Genomic DNA, 19,962 nt, shown 5'->3' on the forward strand with positions numbered 1-19,962 from the left:
AAAAAAAAAAAAAAAAAAAAAGAATGCCTGTGAGCTCAAGCCTGCAAAGATGGTCAGAGCAGAGCCAAGGGAAGAAGCTGTTCCAGGCAGAGGGAACAACACATGCAAAGCTGTGAAAATGTATATAAACATTGTGAGTGGGGAACAACATATAGAACACACTATGGCCTAAGGTTGAGCAGGGAGATGATGAAAGATGAGGATAGGAGGTAGGCAGGGGGCTCACATGTGAGGCCAAGCATCTTGGTTTTACCTAAAGGTGAAGAGGACCCTCCTAAACAAGACTTGAAAAGGAAAAATCAGTTTAAAAGAAATGCACTGGTGTAATAGGGTCAGGTACTATAACATCTGGGGAGGAATGAAAAAGTAAACATTCTAGCAGTCCAAAAATAATCAGACTGGTAGATAATATCTCAGGAGGGGTTGTTTCAAGTCAGAAAAGAAAAACAGTCCCCCAGAGCCTGCTCCTCCAAATGGACATTTCTGTGGCTGGATAGTCACTCTCTCCGTTCAGACTTCACCTTGTGAGGATCCTTGAGGAGGTGGTGCTGTTTACTTTTGGCCCCTGGCCCCTGACAGCCAGTGGTGGTCTCCTGGATGGAGCCTGCCTCTTCCTCAGCCTCCCTCTCCCTTCTTCCCCCACCTCCAGGCAGCATCCTGTTTGGGGGCAGCTGCCAGCCGATTAATGAGTCCCATCCTTCATAGCCTGTTAAACCATGGGGAGGTGTGTCCTGGGCACTCTTATCCTCATGACAGCAGGTCTGACGCAAAGTAGGACAAAAGAGAAACCTCTCCCAGAATGGAAATCTATAGATGGCACCAGCTCTCAGCATTTGAAAACACACAACCAGAACTTTATGGTTCAACAGCTACTTTTCCAACATCCAGACTGACAGGAGGCTACTGGTGTAAGAAAATCTTAGCTGGGAGGTAATCAAAACAAAACCAAAACAAAACAGAAACCTTCTCTTTTTGGAATATATTATGTGGTTATCTTTCTTTCTCTTTCTCTCTCTTTTCTTTTGTATCTTTCTTTCTTCTTTCCTTTCTTTCTTTCTTTCCCTTTCTTTCTTTCTCTCTCTTTCTTTCTTTCTTTCTTTTTCTTTCTTTGTTCCTCCACTCCCTCCCTCCTCCTTTCTTTCCTTCCTTCCTTCGTTGCCTCCTTCTTTCCTTTCTTTTAAGCCACTCTACTTTTGCAATTTAGTTTAGCTTATTTTCTAAAGATGATCGCTTTCCTGATCTCATACAGTCTGGGCTTCACAAAGACCCCAAAATGGGCTTGACACAGGTTGCCTCAGTCTCAGCTTAGAATCAGTCCCTGTGAGTTCTCTAAAGGAGAAATAATCGAGAGTTGTTTAATTATGGGGTAGTCCTCTGAGAGAGAGGAGCATTAATTTCTTTCAAAGGAAAAACATACCTATTTTCAATGTTTTGAGATGGGATGCTCTTGTCACCTGATTCTTTGATGAGGCCACACCAGATTGAGAGGTGTATTTGTGGGTTTGATTGATTTTTTTGTGTTATCCAATTCAGCATTAGAATGTCAGACGTTTGCTCTTCCCTTGATGCTCTTCCCTAATCTTAAACTGAGAAAGATGCTTTTCTTTCCTCTACAGTTTTCTTAAAACCCAAACCTCCCCAAGAGCTTAGGGTCAAATTCTTAGCCATCCATTCTGCTTTTTTAAAATAAAGTATTCCATGAAGCCATTGAAGATTCCCAAAAGGCTGAGTGGATCCGGCTTTTCTGATCTCAGAATGCAACCCCCCTGGCCCATGATGCCATCAGAAGAAGTGCTTTGTCTCAGTGGATCTTAGAAAAAAGGAACATTGATTATTTTCTTTCTGTGAAGAACCAGTCAGCCTCCTTCCCATCTCTATATCCCTTTCCCCGCTCCCTCACCCACCCTGTGCTCACCCTGAATCAAAATGCTGCCAACACATTTGCACCCAGCAGCAACGTGGGCTTCCGAGGCACTGTAGGATTCAAAATGCATGATGCCACGGCTGAATCAATAATTTCCATTCTCTACGATGAATGAAAATTTAATGTGCAAACCTGGGGATTTCAGCCCTTTCATTAAAGCGTTTATTTGCCATACTAAAAATTAAGTTTGAGTGATAGGTTCCTTTATTAACTTTTCTTCCCTTTCCTAAAGGGACACAGTGTTTCAGGTAAAAATCATATTAAAGGAAAGGAAAAAAGCAAACCCTTTTTGTGTGCTGTTAATAGTCTCATCATTTATTAATTTTTTTAAATTACTTTTCTGCCTTTCAGGCCACTATTTACTTCTTCTGCTTCAGTTTGCTTTGATAAGTGACATGAGATTTATCTCTTTGCTCTTATTCCCATGAAGGAATAAGATAACTTGCCTATCTGGAAAAAACAAGTATCATCTTTGGAAACATGCATCATAGAAATCTCCTCAGAATCATGTAGTACGTGTTTGCAAACTTCGGTCAAGTCTGTCCCTCCTTTTGCTTCCTGCAAAACACACGACTTCAAATGTAATGTACAACATAGATGCAGGCAAACCAAGAGTTAATTCCTAAGCTTTGAAGGTTAGTGATGAACAGCTAGATTCAGGGATAGTTCTAGAAAGCCCTGAGGGAGTAGTGGAGACTATAGTGGGCTGGAGAGCACTAAAAGGGGCAGCTGTTCTTCCTCTACTACTGATTATTTAAACCCAGATCATTGTCAGATCTTCCACTTACTCAATAGAAACCAAAAGCTAGATATTTTATGCCAAATCTCCCAATTTTTAAAGGTTAAAAACCAACTCAAAGAATTTTAGAGCATTATGTAGGCAAGCCAAACAAAAAAAAATTTTTTTAACATCTTTATTGGAGTGTAATTGCTTTACAATGGTGTGTTAGTTTCTGCTTTATAACAAAGTGAATCAGTTATACATATACATATGTTCCCATATCTCTTCCCTCTTGCGTCTCCCTCCCTCCCACCCTCCCTATCCCACCCCTCTAGGTGGTCACAAAGCACCGAGCTGATCTCCCTGTGCTATGCGGCTGCTTCCCACTAGCTATCTACCTTACATTTGGTAGTGTATATATGTCCATGCCACTCTCTCACTTTGTCACAGCTTCCCCTTCCCCTTCCCCATATCCTCAAGTCCATGCTCTAGTAGGTCTGTGTCTTTATTCCCGTCTTACCCCTAGGTTCTTCATGACATTTTTTTTCTTAGATTGCATATATATGTGTTAGCATGCGGTATTTGTTTTTCTCTTTCTGACTTACTTCACGCTGTATGACAGACTCTAGGTCCATCCACCTCACTACAAATAACTCAATTTCGTTTCTTTTATGGCTGAGTAATATTCCATTGTATATATGTGCCACATCTTCTTTATCCATTCATCTGTTGATGGACACTTAGGTTGCTTCCATGTCCTGGCTATTGTAAATAGAGCTGCAATGAACATTTTGGTACATGACTCTTTTTGAATTATGCTTTTCTCAGGGTATATGCCCAGTAGTGGGATTGCTGGGACAAACAAAACTTAAGAGATGACTTACGGAGAAGCAGTTTGCAGCCTCTGAACTCAAATTTAAATACACAAACACTATTTTGCATTTTGAAAGTGAATGATTCATTACTAGGCTGCTAGTAGAAGGTGCCCACAAATGATGGTTCCCTGTTAACAAATGTTCGTTTCCCCTTTATTAAGAGGGATGTAATGTGACTGTGTGTGAATACTGAGGGCACCTGGAGGGCAAGACCAGGCCCCTGTCCTCAAGGAGAATACAATCTTAGCATAGATACAGCATCAAAGCAGAGAAAGAGAATGCTTCTTTAAATAAGCCCCTCTAAGTAGTGTGGATGACTGCAGATAACTTGCCTATCTGGGGAAAAAACACAAGTATCTTCATTGGAAACATGCATTACAGAGATCTCCTTGGAGCCATCTAGTACATGTTTGCAAACACATGACTGCAGAGGAATTGTTCTTTGGATTATAACTTCTTTAGTGGGAGAAAGTGGCCAGGTTCCCACGCCTCTTGGAGATTAGGCTCAGAGATGAATTGACTTGTCCGAAGGCACACAGGTGGCCAGCAGTTGAGCTGAGTTAGCATCCAAAGGTGCCGTGAAAGATTCTTCCAGAAGAGGAGCTACTTAATATGTGAGCATGAGCTGGAAAGGAAATAATAATAATAATGATAGTAATGATACCTTATATTGAGCATTTACTCTGTGTCCAACAGTATTCTAACCGCTACGCATGTTTAATAACATTTAACCCTTGAAGCCTCCCTAGGGCTAGATGCTTTACACACATCAGCTCTGATTCTTAAAATAGTGATTCTCTCCTTTATACAATTGAGGAAACTGAGGCCCAAAGAGGTTAAGAGACTTATCCAGGATCACACAGTTAGTAAGAGAGATTTGGAATAAGAAAAAAATGTTTTAAAAATAACTCTGGCAATAGGTCGTCAGTGTGGGAATGTCTCACTGCCTGCTTGCTCAGCGGCACATGCATCTGTGAGTGTGTGGGTGTGTATTTGGTTCTGTACACACATGGGTTATACTCCCTGGTGAGGGAAGATATAGAAAAAGCAAACAGATGAATTGCATGGCTCCTCCGGGTTCTTCAGTAAACAGACTTGTGGTTCGGGGCTTCTGCCATCAATCAGGAGACAGATCTGACTTCAGATCGTATCTTCTGAGACCCCTGCTTTCCAGGCCCTGAGCTAGGTCCTAGGACTTCGGTGACATAGGATTGGCAGTGCCCTGGAGATTCTTCCATCCGTGTGAGTCAGAGAGGCATGGGGGCCGCTTCCCTGGTGGTGCAGTGGTTGAGAGCCCGCCTGCCGATGCAGGGGACATGGGTTCGTGCCCCGGTCTGGGAGGATCCCAACCATGGGCTTACACTGACTAGGCTGCCAAAGACCCAAAATTGGGTCTTTTCTCAGCATTTCAACCATAAACCCAGTGATTATTTGCCCTGTTTAGGGCCTTGGAAGTGCTGTTTAGCTTCCAACCCCCTGTTTGTCTCCAACAGAGATCACTTTAGACGCTGAGAAGCACTGAGCAAAATGGCTGTGGGTTCTGGAAGATGATCCCCAGTACTCCTGGACCCCGCAGTGGATGCCTGTCGCAGTCCTGAACCTCTGCAGGGCATTTACAAGAGCAGCTTCTGAATTCCAGCCTCTTTCTAAGAAGCACTTTGTTGAATGCAGTTGCAGTAGTCCAGCTCTGTGTTGCATTAATTAGGAACAAAGAAAAGTAGATGGTTCTGTAGTAGCTTCAAAAGAGGGATATGTTTACCAGAAGTTTGGATTGATATACAAGTTACACTGAGAGCCTTCAGTAAAAAGTGATCCAGAATGGGATTTGAGGATGTAGGATCCTAACCCTTTCCGTGCAGTGGGACACCTGTTTGGGTTTTAACCTGAGTTTGAGGACCAGGATTAGAGAAGCGTTCACTGCTCTGCCTCTGGAAACTCGTCTCTTACGGGAGCCACAAACATGTGAAGGAGCGCCTCTAATGCGGTGAGATGGGGACTGCCACAGGGCTGCAGGGGTTCCCACTTGATTGGGGTAGAGGAGCCGGAGTAGGGAGCTGTGCACAGTTTGAGCAGGAGAGGGATCTGATCAAAGTAAAGCTCCAAGTAGGTTCATCTGGCACTGGTGCGTCACTTAGGTTGTTTGACTGAACGAAACCAGAGGCTTGCAGGCTGCTGTGCTAGTTTTTTGTCATCCTTAGACTTTGGTTTTCCTCAGCTCTGTTAGGAGCTTTTTTGACTCACTTTAAAAGCAAAACAGGCTTATTTATAAATAATTCGGAAAATTCATTATCATGTAATGAAGGCAATGTTAGACATTCCCAGCTCCATGCTATTAACGTTTTTATATTTTTCCTTCCTTTTCTCATTGCATTACATTTACAAATGATGTTGTGGCTTTTCTTTTCCTAATCATTGCATTAAACTATTACTCAAATTATAAAAATATGAATTTAAAGAAAGCATTCCCAGAGCACAGCTCTCGTGCAAACTGGAGGCGTGAGTGATTTCAGGATTAGGTCGGGAGGAGGGGACAAAAAAGCTGTTCCTGCCACTGTGACCGAACCCAGGAGGGTTGGCACTCAGTCAGGAGAGAAGGTGAGAGAGTAAAAGAGAAGCTTTATCACGAGGCAACAGCCCGGTTCCAGGGGGAGCAGAGCTAGAGGAGGGGAAGGTGCCTGAGTGAAGGCTTTTCAGAAGGGGAAAAAGCCTCGCTTCTCCGGAAAGGAGAGCAGCTCCTTTATTTCAGCCTCTTGCTCCGATGTTGCTTAGCCATTTCTCCATTTTCGCGTTATTCTTCTAATAGCACTAACGGTGCCTCCGGGGGATCTTTCCACACTTGAGTTTTGCAGTTTCCAGTTTGCCCCTCCTGCTTCTTTCTCTTGCCAGGGGTCATCAGGGAGCCTCACCTCCCTCCCTCCGCGCGCCCGCAATCCACCTGCCTTGCTAAAGGCCTCCATTCCGCTGAGGCCTCTTTTCTTTGCTCTTGGCATAAGCAATTATTTCTCCTATCACTGCTCTTAATGCTTCCCGGAGAGTTAGCAGATCATTTTCTGCTGGCAGATATCACCCCACCCAGAAATGATAGACTACCTCCCTCCGTCTCGTTAATAATAAAAAGGCATTTTCTCTCCTCCCCCATTATGGCTGTAGTCAGAGCCGGTGTGGGAATGCTTCCCTGCCAAGGTCAGCAGGGGCGACTGGATCACTGAATCCCCGAGGAGTGAAGGGAGGGGGTGGCAACACCAGTGGAAACGGGAGACCCGTCTACCCCAGTTGTACCAGGCACTTTCTCTCCTGTGACACATTCCGTTTGGCTGCTTTGCTTCCTAGCGCCCTGTTAACTTCCGCTGAGTGATTAATTTCAGTTACAGGTGTAGGAGTTTGAGAGATGGAAATACAGTTCCCTTACTCTGCCCAGCGAGGCTCTTATGTTCCCAGTATCTTAAAGGTCATCCACAGTGTCCTGTGTCTGGGTTACAAAAGAAATTGGTCAAGCGCAGGTTACAAGGACACTTAAGTTTTCAGAAGTGTGTGGAATGAGGCTTGGGGGCTTTAGCTGTCTACAAGTGTAAAAGATCCCACAGTGTGATGTGAGCTGCTTAAAAAAAAAACTCAGCACACCCCAGGTGTCTTAGGAGAACTGTGGACTCCAGATCCCAGGAAACAGTGGTCCTTTCTTGTCCACTCTGGTCAACCCATCCCTGGTGTCTTGTCTCCATTTCTCAGCTCCACGTTTTGAAAAGACCAGATGCTCTAAGGGTTGTCCAGAGGCAAATGAGGAAGATGGCCAAACGGTGCTGCACTCACATATTCACTCCACAATGGTTGCTTTTCCATTCTCTAGAGAGAAGAAAAAGTGACTCTGAAGCTCAATCCTATATGTCAAGAATCTAGAAAAAGAATCTATGTGTCTGTCATTTGCCTTGGGTGGTAGTGAGTCCCTGATTGTCAGACACATGCAAATGGAGTCATTAGGGGTGACTTAGAGGGATTCCTATACCAGACCGGAGTCTGACTATATGATTCTAAAGGTTCCTTCTAGCTCTGAGATGCTATAACTTTGTGTTGTTCCTGGGCCTCGAGCTGTTCTGTCTAGTAGCCACTAGCCATTTATGGCTCTTTACATCTGAGTTTAAAATAATTAAAATTAAATGAAAAGTTCAGTTCCTCAGTCACACTAGGCATGTTTGAAGTACTCAATAGCCACCTGTAGCTGGTGGCTACCATGTTGGACAGCACAGATCTAGAACGTTTTCTTGATCCCAGAAAGTTCTGTTGGACAATGCTGGCCTAGAACATCAGCGGCCGTGGGGAATAAAGGATCACCTCTCCATGGTTACCATGAAGCCCCAGAGCAGATCAGCTGGTCTGTCAAAGGTCATAGAGCCACATCCCTCTCCCCTTTCCCCTTGCTGTCCATTCAAAAGAGCTCTGAGTTCAGATGGTGAGTCCGGTCCAGCTCCGTTAGAAACTACTAGGATGACCTTGGACAACTTAGTTGATTTCTCTGGACTTACTTCCTCATCTACAGAATGATTCCTTCCAACTTTAAGTCTAACTAATAAAATATTATAGCACGATCTCTCCAGCTTGGTAACTTTCCAGGGAAAGTAGCAGTTTGTGCCAAGTACACGGCTTCTATTTCACTGTCCACGATAGCCTGGCATAGTGGAAAGATCCCAGAACTTAGTCATATCCAGCTTTGTCTTAGTTCAGCTGTGTGACCTTGGACAAGTACTTGAGCTCACTGAGCCAGAGTTTGTCGTCTGGAAAATGGAACTAATAATATCTCACTTGTAGGAAGTCCTGGCTTATAGTGGATTGCTTGAGTAATGCTCCCCAGCATGAAGACGGTAGCGAATAGGGTTACCCCTAAGGTAAAAATTACATGGGGAGAGGGGAAGACTTTTTCCCATCTACATGTTTCAGAGATACATAAAGAACGAATCTAAGTCTTACTTTGTGTAGTGGAAAGTATCATGGAGCTTCCAAGTGACCACAGCAGTCTTACCAGTATAGCAAGATTCAGGAGTTGAAGTTTAGTGAAGAGACTCGGTATCTTAAACCCTGAGTCTGAGACCAGCTCTTCTGCTAACCAGGCCATAAAACCTTTAGCACATCTCTCCCTTCTGGGGGTCACTAGACAGACAACAAGGTCCTGATACCAATAATCCCCCTTGATAATTAGATGGACTTTGTAAAAGAAGTTTTAAGGCACATGAATTTTATCACCACACCATTTTTTTAAAGAATTATTTATCCAGCGTACTCTGTGCCAGAAGTACTCTCATGATATTCTTGGATACGCTCCAAATCTGTGGTTCCCTCTAGCTCCTTCTCCACGTCAGAGTCAGTGCCTGGGAAAGGAGCTAAAATGCATTACATACAGTATATTACACATTTTGTTTCAATTCAGAGAATGTTATTGCGCTCCTGCCCTATGTAAGGCTTTGAGACTAGATGCCACAGCGGGTCTGCAGAGACCGCTAGAATGCTCAGACTATTTGGGCAGATGAGGTGTTAGCACAGATGGCTGTGATGGGAGGCAGGGTGTGATAGCTGCTGCCACTGAAATGTGTATCATCTGTAGAGTCCAAGGAGAGAGCAGTCATTTGTGCCTGGGCTTCATGGAGGAGGTGGCACTCAGGCTGGGCCTGGAAGGATGGGCAGGAGTTCATTTTGCCACGAGGATGAGCAGATAGTAAGAACCAGAGACATTTTGTTTGAATTGAGGCATAGGGTGCTTAGAGGGGTTAGCAGGAGATGAGAGGCTGGGCCAGATCCCAGAGGGCCTTGGATGCTCAGGTAAGGGATTTAAGCTTCCATCACAAGGTGCTGGAGGAACACTGAAGGTTTTGAGCAGCAACAAGTAGCACAATCAGAACTCATTAGAAACATTACCATCAGGTTGCCCATGATAAAAGAATATCATATCAATCATAGATTATATATCAGGTGGTGGGTAGGGGAAGTACGAGGAGTGGGGCCACATAAGCAGACACCTGTCCTGCCTGTGGGCAGGGCTGCAGCCACAGGCACAGGGGTGAGCTGATCCTCACAATGAAAACTCTTGTTTCTAGGAGCCAGCTGGCTTCTTTCTTCTTTCCCAGCTCCTGGTGGTGGGATCAGAAGTCCCAGGGAGGGTGTGCTCCTAGAAGGCCCTGGAAGCACCAGAGTCTGTTCTCTGCTGCCATCCTCCTGGTCTCTCTGGAATGTCTGTCCCCAGGGATCTGTTTGCTCTAGGGAGTTTCTGCTCACTCAGAGAGTACCGTGTTACAGCAGACAGGGGAAAATCTTCAGCCTGATCTTCTGAAAGGAGTGTGTCTCCTCTGCTAGACTAATAGTCCTACATGTCAGCAACTGTTGTATTCATCTTTGTACCCCCAGTGTCTGACATAAGGCCTAAGTACACAACAATTGTATCCAAGCCACTATTTATTGAGCACTTACTGTGTGCCGGGCATAGTGCCTAAGAATCGTATACGCATTAGCTTGTTTAACGCTCTAATAGCTCTATTAGAAAGCTTCTCAACTAGGTTATTCAAGTGATACAGCTCAGAAAGTGTAAGTGACTTACCTCAAGGCTTACCATTTATAGCTAGTAAGCGATTAGGATTTAAATCTACATCTCTTTAACCCCAAAACTCTTGCTCTTAACCCCTGGCTCCATTCCAGAATAGATGCTCCATTTCAGTTAAAGTAACATAAATGAGAAACTCCTTGGAGTGACCTGTCTCAAAATATAGTTGACTGATGCTCTATCACCTATCAGTGAGACCCACAAGATAAGGGGTGTTGAGGACAGGAAGGATGGTCCTAGTGTGTGGAGCCAGAATAGAAATAGGAGAAGGTTGGAAGCTACAGGGGAGACAGGTTTGAACTCAGCAGAAGGAAGAACTTTCCAATAATCAGTGATGGCCAGTGATGGTGTAGGATGCCTCGTAAGGTAGTGAGCTTCCTGTCTTTGGAAATGTGTAAGGTGGTTGGCCAGCTGTCTTACATCCTGACCTGAACTTTCTTTTTTTTTTTTTTTTTTTTTTTTTTTGCGGTACGCGGGCCTCTCACTGTTGTGGCCTCTCCCGTTGCGGAGCACAGGCTCCAGACGCACAGGTTCAGTGCCCATGTCTCACGGGCCTAGCCACTCCACGGCATGTGGGACCTTCCCAGACCGGAACACGAACCCGTGTCCCCTGCATTGGCAGGCGGACTCTCAACCACTGCGCCACCAGGGAAGCCCTGCCCTGAACTTTTGAGGTCACTTCCAACATCAAGTTTCTGTGAAACAGATTTCAAGGATAATGCTTTCTGCTGAGTTCACCAGCATCACCTGTCACCCTTATTTGTACATCCAAGTTTTACACCAATTGAGAGATAAGACAAAAAGAGAAAAACTTATGGAATCCTAAGTTCTTTATTAATGATTAAGGCCCAGATGGATTCCGTGGACTCAACGGGCTTCCTAACATGGAACCCCACACTTTGACAGATTGACATACTGTGTCACAGGTGCTCTGGACCCCATAGGCCTCCCCACAGGAAAGCATCGGCGGCTCCCATAGAACTTAGAGCCTGGAGTAGAAAGTGGGCTTCCGGCTGGCATCTGGCTCCCAGAAGGGAGAAAACAGACAGAGTCTGAGGCACACCTGCTTATTTCCCTTGTTGAAGCCTATTCAGAGCCACTGCTCCACCTCCCCAGAGAAGAGGGGCTGCAGGGGTACAAAGAGGCCTGGACTGTTACTCCAGGGGGCATATCCTCCGCATGGGAGGAAACGCCGGGCGTGGGAAACGAGTCTCCCCCTGTCAGGAGCAGCCCTCTGTATTACACTCTCCACTTGTTTGATTACTTCCCTCACCAGACTGTGGAACTCTCAAAGCAAAAACTCTCCCAGCACAGGGCCTGGCACACAGTAAGTGTTCAAGAAGGGGAGGAATGAATGAACTCTCATCTTCTAATACCAGTGTTTTCCTAAAGAAGCCCCTTTCCTCTCATCTTACCTTCCTCATAGCACCCAAGATCACGTCTTTATCATGCTTTCCAGCTGCTCTCTTTTTCTGTACCATGGCGGGACAGACAAGGACCAAGGTGTTGCCTGGTGACTCAGGAAAGCTTTTCCCCAGGCCGTGCTGTTCCTCCCACCCTGCCAAGCCCTGGCTGTGAGCAGGTGAAGGAACCTGTGAGTGCTGTGTCGCAAGGGGCAGCCCCAGCCCTGGTCCTGCTGCCCCATCAGTGATGAATGACAATGCCTGCCTTACCGCAGAGAACAGCCTTGTAAAGTCATTTTGGAAAGTGGAAAGTACTTTGTGGATGTGAGGCAGCGGAATCTGTAGGAATGTGCTAAAGGAAATTCATGGCTGCGAAGTGATAAAGGATGATCCAGACCCCCACCAGTCTGATGGAGGAGGACAGTGCTTTATAGGCGCTTGCTGGTAGTGTTCCAGATGTTTGCTTGTGTGGTAAAATTGGAAGGTGTGCCCCAATGGGGGCTAGTCCCAGACTGACCCACAAAAGCCTATCTGAGTCATCACAGAATAATATTTACCAAGTTGATACTAAATTCTAGGTATGTGCTAGACACATTAAGTCTGTCGTCTTAATTCTTTACAATAACCCATCAAAGGAGAATTGTTCCCCTTTTTACCAGTAAAGAAACAGACTTATGGAGATCAAATTACTTGCCCAAGGTCACAAAGCTAGTGAGTACTGGAGCCAGCCCATGTCTCATAAGCCCCGTGCTGTACTGTCAGCCTTGCAGAGAGTAGGGGTTGCTGTGAGCCTGCAGGGATGGGGAGGGCTAAGGAGTTTGGAGTGACTGCAAATCTTCCATCAAGATCATTTGTACAGTCACCTGCCTTTGGGCCACCCTTACCCAGAGAGAGGGGGGTCATCTCCCCACTCCAGCTCCTGAGCTCCAGAGCAAGTTTGGTGCGGGCGTAGAAATACCAGTCTTGTGTTCAGAGGTGCTGGATGAAAGAAGTGAGCAGGATCCTGATGGTCTGAGGCACAGGGTTCTTTAGGGCACTTCTTCCAGCGTTGGAAGGCTCGGGTTCTAGTGGGGTTAATAAGCCAGCCATGGCGGACTCTCTGGAGGGGCTAAAAGTCAGCGATTTTTTTAGAAATGTTTCAGCCTAACAAAGGGCCTGACACCTGTAGTCAGTCAGTTAGGGGTTAATAAATGTATGAAGAAACTTGAAAAGTTTCAACACTGGGGCAAGCATTTGCATGTTGAATGTGGGAAGATCCTTTTCCTGTTGTTTTTCGCCCGCTCCCACTTCTGCAGGTTTCCTAGACAGGGAACTAAGAGAACAATAGACCTAAGTTTCCAAATAGAGGAGAAAAACTAAGCGGGATTTAGGCTTGGTGAATGGTTGAGGTGCTGTTCACCCTAGGGATGTGTCACTGCTCAGTGACTGGGGTCTGTCACAGTAATTCTCCCTCTCTGAGATTCTGCCTCTGTCAGAATCCTCTTTTGGGGAAATGGTTTTGACTTTCCAGTTCCAGCTCCTTTTCCCTAGCAGATCTGTCCCCAGCCTGCTCTCCCCTGTACCCCAGCTCTAGCTGCACAAAAATAAGGGGATCAAGGTCATTACTATGCATTGTGCATTTATTGGGTGCCAGGCAGGCACTGCGCTAAGCCCTTGACCTTCATCATCTCTTTTGTCCTCACAACAGAGGAGGGCTATCATCAGGCCCTCCCTGACCCCACCACACACTGTGATACGACCTGCCTCACCACCAGTCTCACCTCAGCTCTGTCTCCTTCCTGGCCCTTTTAACCCTTAATTAAAAGGGAGACTAGCCTCCCCTTCTCTATGTTCCAGCCCCAAACATACAGCCCTGGAATGGCACACATCTTATGGCATTATGATAACGGGTCCATGTATGCACCATTCTTCCATTCAACTTATTTATTGAGTACCTGCTGTGTGTTGTCTGTTGCCCCTGTTGGACTTGGAAGTCCTTTAGGGCAAGAGACCATGCCTGTTCTTGCTTGTTGTGTATCCCCAGCATACAGCACTACGCCTGGCTCATAGTAGATCCTCAGGAAATGCTTGCTAAGAGAGGCCTCTAAATCTAGTTCTCGAACAAGATTTAGTCCTTCCAACCCCAGATACTGGAGAATGGGAAACATGTCTCTTAGCTCTTAGCTTAGTAGGAAAACACAGCTATGACTTAGTAGGAAAACAGAATGCCTAACTCTCAGCGATCCCCTTAAGTGGAGGAATCCAAGCTGCAATTAACCCAAAGAGCCATTAATGCCCAAGTCATTCATTATGATCCGTGGGTGTTCATTCACTCTTTCAGTGGGTGTTAAGCACCCTGCGAGTATCGGGCTCTGTGTTGGGAGCTAGAACCACAGAGATGAATAAGACACACATACACAAGCCATGACCTCAAGGAGATCAGCAGACTAGATAGAGAGATGGAAAATCAAGGTCAGATGGCTTAAGTGCCATGGGCGCGGCTCATCGAGAGCACTGCGAGGGGGATTTTTAGGAGGAGGCAAGATTAGGAAAAGCTGTCTAGAGAAGGTAGCATTTGGTCTGGGCCTTAGAAAGAGTAGGATTAGGACCTGAGGAAGTAGGTGGGAAAATGTTCCCTGTGAACAAAAGCATAGAGGTGGGAAGGTTTGTTTTTGGGGAGCATGAAGATCATTCAGACAATTAATTTGTCAGTAACTGGCAAGGGTGAGACAAGGGTGACCCTCATTACCATAGACATGTCACTGTGATGTTTTTATTTCCCTCTTCCTACTGCTCCCTCCTCATGCCTAAAAAATAGTTCTGCTAAGTTATAACCTGAAAGGACAGGGGGAGGAGAACCTTGTGTAGAGTGATGCCCTGTCCTGGCAGTCACACGGGATTCTTGGTCCTTCAGTCCCCACCCCCAGATACACACACAGGGACCCTCCATGAAATGGCCTCTGTGCATGTCATCCGTGTGCTGGGAAAGAGCCTACAGAGGCCACCCATGAGTTTCTAGAAGAGGTAAATGCTCAGACTGGCTGCCTTGCTCCATTGGCAGGAGGAGGCCAGCAAGGCACATTAGTCACTCACATCATTTTATCTGTTGAGTCAACATCTATTTTTAGGTGTGGAACCCAGAAAGGGACCTGGCATCTCTGCATGGAAAGGGAGAGAGTGCCATGGGTGAGGGGGTCTGCTCATCCTTCACGCCTCTGCGTGATCCGCTGCTAGACCCATTCTCAGATGCAAGGTCTCCTTCCCTGCTGGAGGTTTAGTTCCTAATGCCAAAAGTCCAGTTTAACATGTATAATTCCTTTTGCAAACATGCTTTTGTGTATGCAGAGCACACATACACACACACACATACTCACTCACTCACCCCTATAGTCTTAGCAGGTCCTGTGAATTGGTTATACAAATTAAATAAAACTAAAAAATGCTAATAAGGCATATAGGTCCCTCCCTGTCCAACATTGTCAGATGTGCTCTGAAATGACTGTTTTCATCATCTATTCTGAGCCATAACCGCCCCAGAAATAGCTTTAGCAGGAAAGTGCTTTTGTTAGACTAGCTGTAAATTATATTTCAAATGTCTGATGTTGTTTTCTTAAAAAATAAATAAATAAGTAAATGGAAGTCTAAAATTAATGACTGCTGGGGTTTGCTTTGCTTATGTGTACTGCTACAGATTTGGCTTCTTGCAGATGGAATTTCAGAACTGTTTACACTTCTGTGTTAGCTTTTTGGGGAAAAAAAAAAAGCAGTTGAGAGATCCGGGAGGACAGATTTACAAAGTCGAACTTATTATAACCATCGGTGAGGCTCACTTCTCTCTCCACTGCCCTCTCCCTCCCTCCTTTCCATCGTGCCCTCATTTTTTTTTTTATTGTGGTTTCATCTGCTCCGCCTCAAAGTTAGAAGGCAACTCATTCTTGCAGATGTTATGACAAGGTCACATATCCAGTTTCGCAAGCAGATGTTCATTCAGCCCCATTTCACCAGCACTTTGTCATTCAGCGAGAGCAGACCTTGTGGGAACAGATTGGAACAACGCAAAGGATGGGACATAAAAAAATCTTGCAGAGAACCTGATCGCTTTTATGTGTTCAAGAAGGGGATGGGGGTGGGGTGGGGTTGGCAAGGAAAGAAATCTGCAGAGCAGAATTTCATGAGTTTTTTTTTTTTTTTTTGGTTTTTTCAAAGATTATTATGTGTTGGATACAGTAAATCATCTATACACCCACATCCAGGAGGTACATCTTCAGAACTCCATGCGTGGGTAGTTCTGCATTTAAACAGCTGCCATACAGTAGCTATTTTGTTCTGCACTTAGAGACCCTTATCTGTGCATTTGTTTTAAGTTATCACCAACTCTCCTCTTGTTCCTCTATTGCTGTTCTCCTGGTTCTCATTACTATTACAAAAGTAGCTAAACATCTGAACTACAGAGTTATTTGAACTGACACTGTGAGTTAGAATGATAGACACGGGGCTGTCATCTCAGTTGTCGACTCAGTCTCTACTCAGAGGGTGTTGCCTGTAATGGATTTAGCACCTCTTGCCTTTTCCTAGGTCTCATATGCCCGTCCAAGCTCTGCCTCAATCAGGGATGCTAACCTCTACGTTAGCGGCCTTCCCAAAACCATGACCCAGAAGGAACTGGAACAGCTTTTCTCACAATATGGCCGTATCATCACCTCACGAATCCTGGTGGATCAAGTCACAGGTTAAGTATTTTTTTGCCGTTATTTTGTGTCTCAGTGTCACCAGCCAGTGCCTTGTGACCCATAGGAGCAGAGAGGTACTGGTTACGTGGGGAAAAGGATGTGGGTCATGAGTAAACAGATTTTTGACCTAAGAGAAAGACTTTTTATCCATCAACTGCTGAAATTTAAAATGGGCCATCTTGGGAAGTAGGAGATCTCCATCGTGGGAATTGTTCCAGCAGCAGCTAAACTACTTGGCAGAGTTGTAAAGAGGATTCAGCCATCAAGCTGGGAGTGGGGTTGAATGACCTTCAAAGTCTCTTTCAACCCTCAACCAAATAACATTACTTTTGTATGTGAAAAGAGCCTATATGTATAGCTCTGTCTCCAATGATAGCATTGTAAAGTTAGAGGCAACCTCCCACTGCCTCATTTCACGCATGAGAAAACAGAGGTCCAAAGTGGGGCATGTGACTTCTGTCCAGTTAGTTAGCAGCAGTACAGGGGTAACCCAGGATCTGGTGCTGTGATACTTTGGCCATCATAAAGAAAAGCAACCCCCGCCACCACCTGTCAGTAAGAAAGGCACCCAGGTTGCATTTTTTTTTTAATTGGAGTATAATTGGTTTACAATGTTGTGTTAGTTTCAGGTGTACAGCAAAGTGAATCTGTTATACAAATACATATATCCACCCTTTTTAAGATTCTCTTCCCATATAGGCCATTACAGAGTATTGAGTAGAGTTCCCTGTGCTATACAGTAGGTCCTTATTAGTTATCTGTATAACATATAGTAGTGTGTATGTGTCAATCCCAATCTTCCAATTTATCCCTCCCCCCACTTACCCCCAGGCTGCATTTTTGATGACAGAAGGTGTCCACCTACTCTAATTTAAAACACACCCTGGGAGCCATTTAGCATGTGTTTATCGTTTGACTATGCAACAAACCCTCACTGAAGGCAGCTCTGCCCCAGACGCTGCGCAGAGGGACACCAGCGACCAGGGATGAAGGTGGCACAGTCCTGCCCGTACAAGACTCCAGTGTGATGAGTACCTGCTAGGGCTGTCCGTTGCCCAACGAGAGCTCAGGAGAAGGCCTGCTGTGCCTGGTGGGCACTGTTGGGAAGGAAGTTTCCATCAAGGAGGTGATGTTTGAACAGAGTTTTGGAGGATGACTTGCAGTTATCTGGCAAGAAGGAGGGACAGAGCATGCTAGGTGGATAGGATGTATCCTGTAGAATAGGTGGATAGGACATACCCTAAGGCATGGAGTTGAGGCAGAACATAACCTGTTCAAGGAATATCTGGCAGTTCAGCATGGCTGACACGAGGTTCAACAGGGGGTTGGGGCCAGATCAGCGGGGACATTAAATGCCACGCCAAGCAGTCTGGAATTCATCCGTATGCAGCATGGAGCTATGGAAGGGATTTTTGTGGGGTTTTTTTTCATTTGTTTCTCTGTGTTTGGAGTAGGGAGCAATGAGGAATGGGTACCATGCACAAGGTAAAAAATTGAAAAGGTACAGAAAAAGTATAAAAGATGTTTTTAAATGGTATAATATGGTCAGAGTTTGCTTTTCAAATAGATTATTTAGTTGCCAGGTGTGGTGGACACATTGGAGGACTAGAAACCGGACAGTGGGTGATCAGTTACAGCAACTAAAGGGAGACCTGAGGACTGAGCAGGGTGGGGCGGGGGAGCTGGAAGGGACAGATGAGAAAAATGCCTGTGTTCTGTGGGTAGGAGTCACAGTCCAGGGCCATGATGGCAGAAATGCAGGCAGGTGCATTTTGATGGGTGAGAAAGATTCAGGAAGCCAGGCTCAGCCCTGGCCCCGCAGGTGGGCTGACTCCCCAAGGAAATCCATGGGACCCAGCGCATCTCTTCCTGGAGATGTTTACCAGTTTGGTTTGTTCACTCTTTATCAAGGCTCTTTCTCTTTCCCCAGGAGTGTCCAGAGGGGTGGGATTTATCCGGTTTGATAAGAGGATTGAGGCAGAAGAAGCAATCAAAGGGCTGAATGGCCAGAAGCCCAGTGGTGCTACGGAACCAATTACTGTGAAGTTTGCCAACAACCCCAGCCAGAAGTCCAGCCAGGCCCTGCTCTCCCAGCTCTACCAGTCCCCCAACCGGCGCTACCCTGGCCCACTTCACCACCAGGCTCAGAGGTTCAGGTAGGCGTGCCCACAGGGGAAAGAGCCCTGCTACACGAGAGCTGGACAAGAGCCAGGGAAGCCCACGGCCCTGAAGCATGGGGCGGGGTGAGAACCTCTGCCTCTAGGAATCACTGTGGGAAATTGCCCCCAAATCTCAGTTTCCACCACTGTAAAATGTGATGATTGGACTTTTCTAAGCTTTTCTAAGCCCCCTTTCAAACTACCGCTGTGACCGTGATTAATCTTCAGATTCTTTGATCGAAACAAAATTTCTGCATTTAACCAAATGAGAAGGTTCCGTTTCAACGAGAGTTAATCACAGATAAGTGACCACATTCAGCAGTTTAGACTTAAAGCTAAGGCAGTGGCTTTTAATAAAGTCAAAGAAAAGAGTAGCCCAGAAGGCACATCCTTGCCAGAGGGAATGGTTTGGCCTCTGCCCTCCTCCTTCTTGTGCCGGTAACTCTGTTGGGTTGGTGGGGGTAGAGGGGATCCTCTCTTCTGTGTTACCTTTACTCTGACATTGTCAGCAGACTCTGGAAAGACGAGGAGGAAGACTTTGTCCAAGCCTTACTAGTGTTTCCTCTGGGTACCCAACCCCCAGGAAGCTCCAGGTACAACGGGGCATTCCCCTTCTCCTGGGACGTTTCTGAAAGGCAGATTTCTCTCCATGTAGACAGTCCAACCTTGACCATGTAGGCAGTCTGACCTCTGTTATGCAAGAGATAAGAATATTCTTGGGCTTCCCTGGTGGCGCAGTGGTTGAGAGCCCCCCTGCCGATGCAGGGGACACGGGTTCGTGCCCCGGCCCGGGAAGATCCCACATGCTGCGGAGCGGCTGGGCCTGTGAGCCATGGCCGCTGAACCTGTGCGTCCGGAGCCTGTGCTCCGCGACGGGAGGGGCCACAACAGTGAGAGGCCCGCATACTGCAAAAAAAAAAAGAATATTCTTGACCTACCCATAATAATTCTAAATAGTTATTTTATTCCACCCATGTCCCAACTTCCCTTTAATGAAAAGGTCTTTCTCTTTTTCGAACATCACATGGGAAAATAGTAGGCCCTTCCATCTAGCCACAAGGAGGAGAAAAATCAGCCTCTGGAGTGTACTTCCATATGCCCCCTGAACATGAAATGGTTAGTGATTTCATGAAGAGTCCAAGTCATCTAATTTTTATTTTGTGTGAGAATACATGCAGTATTTGTGTAAAAAACCTTTCCAGCAGGCTTCTAATGGTGGAAACTATGGTTACTACTGCCCCATGATGTGAATAGCTTATCCCCAAGTAAGATACTGAAGGCGAAGGAGATTATAACAAAATGGCAGTTTGCTGGGAGGTGCTTTCAGGTTGTAAATAGTAAGCTAATTTTTTAAAAATCTGAACCCTCAAACCTCCCCCCGCATCAAAAAAAAAAATGGGTGTGGTAAGAAGATTTAGTTAAAGTAGCCAGGCTAAGAGAAAAGATCCATTCTGATATGCATGTGTGTGCTTATATTGTTAATCTGGAGCAGAGACCTTTATTCATAAATTTCATTACAGTAAAAGGTGAACAACTTAAGATGCCACCCCTCTTTAAAAATTTTCACAGCACAACGTAAAATAAAATCCTC

At 45.6% G+C, this 19,962-nt stretch overlaps 1 protein-coding gene across 4 annotated transcripts in view; it reads left to right on the forward strand.

Annotated features, from left to right (window-relative positions):
* The window catches only part of ELAVL4 (ELAV like RNA binding protein 4), a 97,380-nt gene that overhangs the window by 62,118 nt on the left and 15,300 nt on the right, over positions 1-19,962 (forward strand). For all 4 annotated transcript variants that reach the window (XM_024739280.1, XM_024739281.1, XM_024739283.1 and 1 more), the window contains 2 exons: positions 16,058-16,211; positions 18,143-18,368. In XM_024739280.1, the coding sequence (XP_024595048.1) occupies positions 16,058-16,211; positions 18,143-18,368 (380 nt within the window). The remainder of the gene's footprint in view (positions 1-16,057; positions 16,212-18,142; positions 18,369-19,962) is intronic.

Source organism: Neophocaena asiaeorientalis, unplaced genomic scaffold (assembly GCF_003031525.2).
Source record: "Neophocaena asiaeorientalis asiaeorientalis breed wild unplaced genomic scaffold, Neophocaena_asiaeorientalis_V1.1 scaffold138, whole genome shotgun sequence".
NCBI classification, from domain to species: domain Eukaryota; kingdom Metazoa; phylum Chordata; class Mammalia; order Artiodactyla; family Phocoenidae; genus Neophocaena; species Neophocaena asiaeorientalis.